General features: G+C 33.5%; 1 protein-coding gene across 1 annotated transcript; it reads right to left on the bottom strand.

The window, feature by feature from the left end:
* Window positions 1-2,425: 2,425 nt before the first annotated feature.
* Window positions 2,426-3,720, bottom strand: LOC109013141 (VQ motif-containing protein 4-like). Its single transcript, XM_018995127.2, has one exon. The coding sequence runs from the start codon at window positions 3,315-3,317 to the stop codon at window positions 2,613-2,615; it is 705 nt and encodes a 234-aa protein (XP_018850672.2). The 5' UTR covers window positions 3,318-3,720; the 3' UTR covers window positions 2,426-2,612.
* Between the last annotated feature and the right edge of the window lie 6,770 nt (window positions 3,721-10,490).

The following is a 10,490-nucleotide window of genomic DNA, read 5'->3' as shown; positions in this document are numbered from 1 at the left end:
TTTGATAAATATATATATTCTTTTTGTAAATATATTTTTACACATTTGATCATATATAATCATAAGAGTTTAGAACTTATATAAACTATAGTTAAATTTAATAATATACTAATATGTGTTAATTATTATAAAATAATATACTTATACTATAATATAAATAAAATAATAGTTTAGTATATGTAAATATTTATATTATTACTAACATAAATAATTCGTAAGTTCGAAAAAATTAGATCGAAATCGAAAAAATCAAAAGTTTGGATTTCGATAGTGAATCGGTCCGGTCCAATGTACAAATGAAAAATAGGTTATTGACATATTCACCCATGTCTTAAAAAGGTTTATCAAATTGCAATTTGCAATTGGAGGGAGAGACATCAATAAGGTTGTCCCTACAAATATTGACCACTCAACTTTGTAAAATGAACCTTTCAAACAGCTTCATTTGCTTGCATATTGTAAATTATAGGAAAACGATTTAGAAGCTAGCTTGGTCCAAGTTTCTGGTCAAAGCGACTACAAAGGAGGCTTAAATAAATATCCAAGTAAATAAACTACCAAGCATTTGCCACATAATAACATACTCAACTTGCATTAAAAAAATATCTTGTCTTGGCGGTTTCTTTTGGCCCCCACCAACTGTTGGTCCTGTCCATTTACAATGACTAATTAAAATGGTATTATTTACAACAGTAATTCTATATATAATCGTAAAGTATATAAATATCGTATAATTATTTTTAAAAAAATAAAATTTATTATTAAAAAATTAATTTTTTTTTATGTAGATTTCATATTTTATTTATTTTTTTAAAATAATTATACAATAATTATACTATTCATAATTATAAATATATTTTCCCTATTAATAAAGGAAAAGAAAAAGTCTTCACAGTTTCTCCGCTTTTGTTGATTAATAAATCAGAGTACTCTATTTTTCTTCCTTTCAAACATCATAATCACCAAAGTCCGACTTTCTGCTTCTTGTCTTAACCTTTATTCGGTTCCACAATTTCCTGGAAAAAGGAAGAATGGTTTAAAGGGAAAATAATTCGCATAACAACTCAAGAGTCTTTTTGCCTCTGCAACTGTAGTCGACTTAAAAGCATACGTTTCAAGTGTCTTTAGACTAAAAAGAAAAGGCTTAACATTTCAACAAAAGCTTCTGACTGTAAAGTCATGCACAAACACGTCTTTCTTTTTATAAATTGACATGATTTTAAGTGATCGGTCAAATTTATTTTATAATAAAAATATCCTTATAATTTGACAAATAACATAAAATCACGTCAGTTTATGAAATCATTTTATATAATCTATTTGTGATTAGAGTATTTCTCCTTTCTAAAACAACCAACACAAAACTCGACCTCAAACTATCCAACCTTCCACTTCTGAGTTTCTGTTTCTGCATTCTCTCGAAGCCAAGGTTTTTAAAACCATGTCACCAAAACCCTACCAACCTTTGGAAGGAGGGTTTAGTTTTGCCTTGCCCAAACAACAGGAAAAAAAAAAAGAAAAAGAAAAGAAAGGCCAGTAGTATTTTTTTTTGGTGCTGAATTTGAGACTAGATTATATATTAGGATACGTCATTTTCAAATAGAATATCTTTCTTGGGGAACTCTAACAACGCCTGAAGGTGGAAATGGATCGATTGGTTGAATTATTGAGAACAGCATCTTGCATTGTCCAATAATTCAAAAGGTTTAAATGGTATGAAAATATAGAAAAATAAAAATAAAAAATTATATTTGCAAAGCCGCATTGCAGTTGCCTTTGGTGAGTGAGATGGGACATTCAAATTTGCCTTTGGTGATACGGTTCCTGAGTGTAGAGGGCCCCAGAAGGCTAGAAAGTAGAAAGACCTTCCCCAAGTTGACTCCCAATCCTTAAAGCACCAGAGTTTCAGCAAATACTACTACAACTATATATGATAGGACTTCTTCTTTCGATTCTTTCCTATGCAGTCTGCTTTGCCAATGAAGTAACAGAAATTTTCCTAATTTCCCAGCCATCATCATCCCTTATGATCCCATAATCATCAATTTCCAGACAAACACGCATATAACATTCTTAAAACAAATTTTATATTCATAAGTGCTAAAATAATGCTAGTGGGTTAAGTGAAATTTGTATTTACAGTTCAGATGTACACACAGGTCTGCTTGAGAGAGAGAGAGAGAGAGAGAGAGAGAGAGAGAGATGTTCTTTAGGAGATAAATGCCCTTTTGTTAATCAAGCAAACCCGGACGGGGAACATATAAAAGGCTCTAATTTATGTAATTCTCTTATGAAAATGTTTGATGGAAACTCATCCATGGAATATTAGAGCAAAAAGAAACAAAACCCAAAAAAAAAAAAAAAAAGTAATTGACCTGAACAAAATCTATCCACTCTTGATGGTTCCTAATAGGGATAATATAACGATGAAAGCAAAAAATAAAATGAAATGAAACCAGAGTAAAACGAAGACCGTCATCATTCTATGAAAAAGAGGGATGAAATTGTACAATTAAAAAGCAAGATGTCTACTTGTCATTGAGAACCATCCTAAACCCGCCGTGAATCCCTCCTTTTAAACTGTAACACCCTTCATACAAGATCTCTCTCGATCAGGAAGAAGACCCTGTAACTCTTGGCGAAGTCACGGGAAACAAAGGCAAAAGCTGTGGCTGGGAATCTCTTGGCGTCGTCATCGGCGACGGATGCAAGTAGAACTTTTTCTCCGCGATGGCCTTCTCCTCCTCCGATGAGCTTCCCAGAGACGGCGAGGAGGATTTGTCAAACGGGTCTTCTCCATTCAATGGGGTCACAGGGCTAAGAGCAAGTGAAGGAAAGTCAAGCAGGCTTGGCGAGAGGATCTCCGGCTTGCGCGGCGAGAACCCGGGGTTCTGAGCAAAGTTCGGCATCAAGGTGTTGATCATGAGGCTGTTCTTGAGGTTGTTCCTCCTCTCGTAGAGTTTGAACCCCTGTTGCTTCTTTTGTGCAGTCCTGATAGGTGGTATGCTATGGTTCTTGGACGGAGCTTGTGTTGGATCTTGGTTCGGCCTCGGCGATGGTTTGGCGGTCTCCGATGAGCCCGTGAGCATTTGGACAACTTGTTTGAAGGTAGAGGTGTCCGCTTGAACAAAAGTCGTTGGGTAGGGGTTGGAGTCAGATCTGGGGATGGCTTTTGGGGTGAGAGGCGGGGGGGGGGTTTGGAGCCCATTGCTGTTGCTGCTGCACACACTGTTGGTGACATTGCTGGTTGGGGAGTTTATGGGAAATAGGTTCTCTCTTTCATGGGGTTTTGAGGTTTTTTCCATTGATGGGTCCATCTCCAACACCCCCGAGAGAGAGAGAGAGAGAGAGAGAGAGAGAGAGAGACAGAATTGGGTCTGCGGGGGGGCTGATTTGGGTGGGAGAAGGAGGGGTGGATGAGTGAAAAACAAGGTTTGGATGGGGAAAGGTTGCTTATTTGCTGTGCTTTTTGTTTTTGTGTGGGCAGCTTATCTCTCATGCGTCTCTGGAGACCTTGGTTTCTATATTATAGTCTATCAGTCTTGAAGAAAATTGCATTGTCTTTTTTGGTGGGTGTTGGGGACCTTGGGGTTGATTGGTCAGAGAGAAAATGCACAACGGTTTTGGGAATTTGATCAAGAATAAAGGGTATTGGTTGAATTAGGAATTTATTTGGCCATCAGCATCTGTGCCAAAATTTATCAAACAAATTCATCTCTCCATGTTTGTATGTACAAGTGGCATTGACTTCAGAGCCCTGACTGCAGAGACTCCTGTGTGCGTATTTGTGTGCTTGTGTGTCTGTGATGGGATTGGAAATTTGGAGACGATGAATAAAAAAAAAAAAAAAATCATATATAGTTCTGCACATTCAACGCGCGTGTATGACACGTACGGTCCAGATAAGTCCCAGTGATTGATGGAACCTTAACAGTTACCACACTCATAAAAGTGCATTAATAAGTCAAGATTCATCATGCTAATTGGTCAATCTGTAGTGATCAAAGCATCTAGAATATCTTGTTTCCGTTTTCCACTTGAAAATGACCAAAGTTTTTCTTTTTCTACCCATTCTTTTTACTCAGAAAAAAAAAAAACATTAGCATTGAATTATGTATAATTGTAATTAGATTTGAGTTAAAAACGACATTCAAAGGGCTCTAACCTCAATCAATTTCAACCCAACATTGAATTAGGTATAATATATAAGGTTGTCTAAATTATTATTTTTCGTTATTTTCAAGGTTTCCTAGAATTCACCCGTTGAAAAAGATAATTGCCATTAGGGGGGCGGGAGAAAATAACAATTAAAAATGTTATTGCCTAGAGCAAATAAGAAGTCTAGAAGAGCCATGCATGCATGCATGCATGCAAGAGAGATAAGTAAATATTCTATCTGAAAAGTTTAAACGATCAATAATAAATGTTCTAAAACTCTCTTAATGTATTAATATGTTTTTCACTCGAGACTCTTTAGGTTTTGTTAAGCATTTCAATTCATCTCATCTAATCTAATTATGATAATTTTTTTAAAATAAAATATAATAAGCAATTCAATTTTTTTAAATTTTAAAATAAAAATAATATTATAATAATATTTTATTCAACTTTCATCTCATCTCGACTCACAATTTAAACATTCCCTTAGTTTCGACAATAATTAAAAAAGAAAATGATCTAAACATACACAATATTGCAATATATTAGTTTAATGCATGGCATTCAAAACATATATGAATTAGTACTGTTTTTTTTTTTTAATGACAATCATGACTAAGTGAATAAATTCGGTTCCAAATTACGAGTGCTGTGGCCAGCAAGATCAGCTAGCAATGGTCGGATTCTAATTCTCAACTCACTCGATCTCAATGTCTAATCCATTTCTTAAGATGCTCATGTTCCGTATCCACATAATATAAATATATATATATATATATATATATATTGGGTGGTTCATATTAATTTTGATCACACAAAGAGAATCAAATTCGTAATTAGGCAGAAAGAGAAGGGAGCTGGGACCCAATTAATGCCCATGACACAATACATGATGATGATGATGTTGAGCTAGCTAGCTAGCTGCTCCAAGAGTAATTAGCAGTACTACGTCATAATCATAATCATTCTGGCTTGGATTGTGGAGTCCCTAACATATTCCATCAACCATGTAATTAAATAATGATTTGTAGTTTAATTCATTTATAAGAGATATATCAGCGCGCAAGATGCTCAAAAGATGATTTAAAATCCATGCATCGACTTATTTATATTATGATAAAAGAATTAAGATTTTCACGATCGATGGAAATTGAAACACTTAATCATTATAAAAAAAAAATATTTATAACGAATTATTTATAACGAGAATAACTATTTGTGATGAAAATAAATTTATTTTAATAAAAAATAATAATCATTTTCCTACGTGATCGCGAACTTACTATTGCATGAGAATACTATATATATATGTTGTTGATAAAAACTTTTTTATATATGTATATGTGTATATATATATATATCTACATATATAATATTGCTTGTAATAAAATACTCAGGCCAGGGTTGGCTTTCTTTTGCCAGATTTTAGTGTTCCAATGTCAAACACTCATCAATGATCTTTTGCTGGCCAGACAGTAACCTTGTTATCCTGTCGCTGTAACATATATATATATATATATATATATATATGTATGTACATGTATATGTATATGTATATAACATTGTTTCCTTAATGATCTCTCTCTCACACAACACACAGATTTCTTACTTTTACATGACATGCCTCGGATCCTCAAGCCCTCGATCGCAACCATGCATATACGCAAAATCTTGGAGATTGGGCTAATACATTTTTTTTTAATTTCCTTTTGTTGTCCCATTGTTTGGATCGCGCACAACGTCTATATTACATGATAATTAATAATATTGTTTCAAAGTACTGATCGTTTGATACGAAAAATACTACGTGTTATTAAACGCTTCAAGCGACATTAATACTATATGAAAATTGTTACAAACATAAAAAAAAAAAATTACATAAAATTAACTTACAAATTAATGTGACTTTATAAAATTCGTTAGATTCACTTTAAGATAAAAGTGACTTTACATTTTAACATACAACATCAAGTCACGTCAGTTTATGAGTTTACTTTTGTGTAATCACTTTATGGTTAAAGTATTAATTTCTATTTTTTTTTATCTTCATTGACATTGTAATTTGGAATGGGGAGGTGTACTACTTTGACAAAATTTGGAGTAATCGATCGTATTTAGTGCAATATATATATAGGCTTCTGGTAGTAGTAGTAGTACTCATGTGCATTATTATTGCATTGATCAATTATCTGAAATTGAACTAGTGGACCAACGTAACTTACATTTATGCCTGTCACAAATTAACTTTATCTTTTCAAATAAAATAATAATAATAATAAAGTAAGTCTTATTATATCATCATCATCATGTGCATTTATTTTCTCACAAAATTGCTTAAATTTTGAACGACGACATGATATGCGTACTACATGATCAGTGCTAACTGGTCGACATGCACTCAATGATCATGAGTACTCCTCCGACCATATTGAAGCATAGGAGCTAGCTAGCTTAGATAATTAATTATAATAATAATTAATAATAATATATAGTAGCTCAAGCTAGTCTGGGGATCGATGGCCGGCTTGACTAAGACCTTATTAATTAAATTAACAATGAAATAATAATAATAATAATAATGGGGTGGCATTTTGTTAGGTTTTATATATGGTAAATGTATGAGGATCGGAAGCATGGGCGTAGAATCTTAATTACTTTGATTTTTCTGACTTTGTAGGGTCCGCCAACACCTAATTTATTACCTATATATATAATATTATCTCACCGTCACAGCCGGTCTTTAGTTAATGTTAGGCACATGTTTTGTCCCCCAAAACCCTCCACTTTTACTTAATTCCAAACACATGCAGGCCTACCTTTATTTTTCCATTAATTAATTAAACAAAGTCTAAATTAATTTAAGATCAGATTTTCAATTTTATTTATGAGTATGATCAGAGGCCGCATATATATATATGCATATCATTTTATTCAAAGAGTTTGGAATTGGATTAACTTCTTGTGTGACATTTGGGCTTGTTAGCTAGGATAGTGAGATGAGATCATGATTTTAGATAAGTTATTGTTAGAATATTATTTTTTAATATTATTATTGTTTTAAAATTTAAAAAAGTTAAATTATTTATTATATTTTGTGTAAAAATTTAAAAAAATTATAATAATGAGATAAAATAAACTGAGATGAGATAATTTCTGTACCTGCCTCATAATATAATGTTTTTTAGTTTAAAGTAATGTTAAAAGGCCATGATCATCCCTTTCATCTGATGGCCCAATTGATCTGTATCGATAATGTAAATTCTAGAGCATTCACTATATATTGAAGTAGTATTCGATCATGTCATGCTTCGTCATGTATTGGTACGTACGTACTTTATGAAATCATGTTAAAAGTTATAATTACCATGATCTTTCATTGTTATAATAGAATACGGCATCCATGCATCTTTAAATTTGCATCTTTCCCCGTGCGGTGAACCGGCATGCATATATAAGGGCCGGGGAAGAGGCCGGAGATCCACCTGATCACTTGCATGCGGGCGTTTGTCGCACCATGCATGACTAGCTAGCTAGCTTGCAAAACTATTAGAAACTAGATTACATGGTTTGTATTTTGTATTTTTCTTAAATATAAGATGTTATAGGTGTAAGTACTACTACTTTATCTTCTTGTCTTTCCCTCGGCGCCCCCACTTAAATTTGCATCTTTCCCGGCTCTCCCATGTGCAGATGATCATGGACAGAGACGACCATTCTGGCCTAATGCTATCCATATATAATTAATTGGAATTGGGTTTTTGAATGTTGTCATGGATCCCAACATTCTTATAAAGAAAGGTGGAAGGTGGAAGGTGGAAGACCTTGACTTGGTGTCCTTTGGCTTTGGTAGAATGCCAGAGGCAAAATCTTTTGTTGTTTTTAAGACAACTAGACCTGTCCCTGCAGGATAAAAGTACTGTTTTTTACAGTTAGCAAACAACAATCGGATCACCAACTGCCCTTGCCCTTACTTCGGGGAAAAAGAAAGAAAGAAAGAAAGGAACAATTCAATGAGAAAATTAAGGTGTTTTCACTTTTCAGCTGGAATCTCAGAGGCAACGGTAGAACTAAGAGTAGTGATACACCTACAACACATTTTACAACACATTGTACAACAATGTGTTAAATGAGGGGCATTATTGTAAAATCATTTTATTTTTATAAAATGATTTTACAATAATGCCCCTCATTTAACACATTGTTGTATAATATGTTGTAAAATATGTTGTAGATAAATCATTTTCCTAGAACTAAATGCTTCATTCATGATCACTCACTGAAAAAGCTGAAACTTCTTCTGCCAACTTCACTCATCACTTAAATATATATTTGCTCTGAGAAAAATTAATTTACTTATGCAAATAGAAAACCCATTTTCGGGACCTTAATTTTGTGAGACATAAGTAGTGTTTGGGATGGGAGAATCCTTCCTAAACCTGAAAAGTGTATACAAAATTGCCAAATATAGTTAAATCCCGAGAATCTTATTTCAAATCTCTGTCATTTTCGGATTCATGTCCTTAACCCGCTGTTTACTTGTATTTAAATGGAATTAAAATAAATTGCCCGATGCTAAGTTCTAAAATATATTAAAAGAAATTACCCATTTCAAGTCCCTAGCATTGATATTATTTTATTTGGTTTAGAAAATTCTATTCTAGGGCTACGTTTGGATACAAAGAGTATTTTAATTCATCTCATCTCATCTAATCATTATAATTTTTTTAAATTCTCACACAATATATAATAAATAATTCAATTTTTTCAAATTTCAAAACGATAATAATATTAAAAAATAATATTATAATAATACTTTATTCAACTTTCATCTCAATTGATCATTTTATCTCAACTCATTATCCAAACTTACCCTAATCATGATCATATCTAATAAAGTGTTTACATTGTATAAATTGATTTATCAAATCTTATCATTTAAGTGACATGAATAATGTGCTTTATACACTGACTTAAGAATAAAATAGCTCATTGGTTTATAATCTGTGATTGTGTGCCAAATCCTCTTATAAAAAAAAAAAAAAGACCCAACAGATACAAAAACAAAACCATCTAATTTGTATGGTTAGTATCTCTATTTCTTATAAGAAATGAGAAAGAGAAATTATATATACAAACTCTAAATACACAAGTCTTACGCAAATCCTTTATAAAAAAGTGACTTGCGCCGTGAAAACGTGTGAGAATTTTACATTTTCTTGATAGAACTCACGTTTTTACAACAAAATTTTATACAAAAATTGTATATTTGGTGCTTGTATTAATTAATTAAAACAAATGTGATTTTTCTAATTTAAAATTAGTTGTTGTTGAAGTCGTGTTTCGCAGGTCTAGACAACTCTAAGTTGGCAACACTCAGACTCTTCCTTGCAAGGAGGATAATGGGGAGCTCAGAGTCCGTGGTACCTCCCTTGCTCAAGTTAGTCTCAATGTCAGAGATAAAGAGAGAAAACCCTAAGGAAAGTTGTAGTAGAAATATATGTAGATGTTAACCTCTTGATTGATCGTGGGTGATGCCTATTTATACCCAATGGTTCGGCCTTCATGGTAGTGGGGTGTTGCTCGGTAGGAGATCGGACACTGCCCATTTGTCATGTTATAAGATGTTCAGGTCTGGTGGTGACTGCTCTTGACTCAAGGCCTCTCCTAGTGGGTTCCAAGTCCTGGGCTTCATTGAATGCGGCATGTCTTCCTTTCTAAGTTTTCTTCTACCTCATTAACGTGACATGTCTTTCTCTCTAAGTTTCATATTCTCCATTAATATAGCGTTCCTTCCTCAATATTTTTGATCTCCTATTATGTTAGCGCTGATGTGTGGAGTAGGTGACTGCTCATTTTTGTCTGTTAGTGAGTTTCTAGGCTGTTCTCTCTGCCAGGTGTTTGCCATGGTTTCATCTTCTTATTTTTTTTGGTTAGGCCTTTGAGGTATACAAGGCCTGGCCCAGACCCATTATCTAGACTACGGCCCGAGTCTTTTTAGTGTGCTTGGCTCAGCCTAGACTTCATGTCCGACCCCCGACCTAGCCCTCGACCCAAGCCTTTCTCCTGGTCTGACCCAGCGCATAACTCCCCTCACAGCTATGGTGGCAGAAAAAAGGTGGCAATGATGTAATCTATATATAGTTGCATTACTATGCTAGCTTCTTGAAATCATATGAGACGGAGGATATATATACATATAGGTCTTTTCAATATATTTAACTTAAATTAGCTGGTGTATTTTTTTTTTTAAATAATTTTTATATGGAAAAAGGGCATAAAGAGAAAGTATCTATATAGTCTAAACGACCCATATTAATATGGAAGGAAGCAAA

The sequence above is a fragment of the Juglans regia genome, chromosome 2, assembly GCF_001411555.2.
Source record: "Juglans regia cultivar Chandler chromosome 2, Walnut 2.0, whole genome shotgun sequence".
NCBI lineage: Eukaryota > Viridiplantae > Streptophyta > Magnoliopsida > Fagales > Juglandaceae > Juglans > Juglans regia.
Note: the sequence above shows the minus strand (reverse complement) of the source record. Positions and strands in the feature narration are given on the sequence as shown.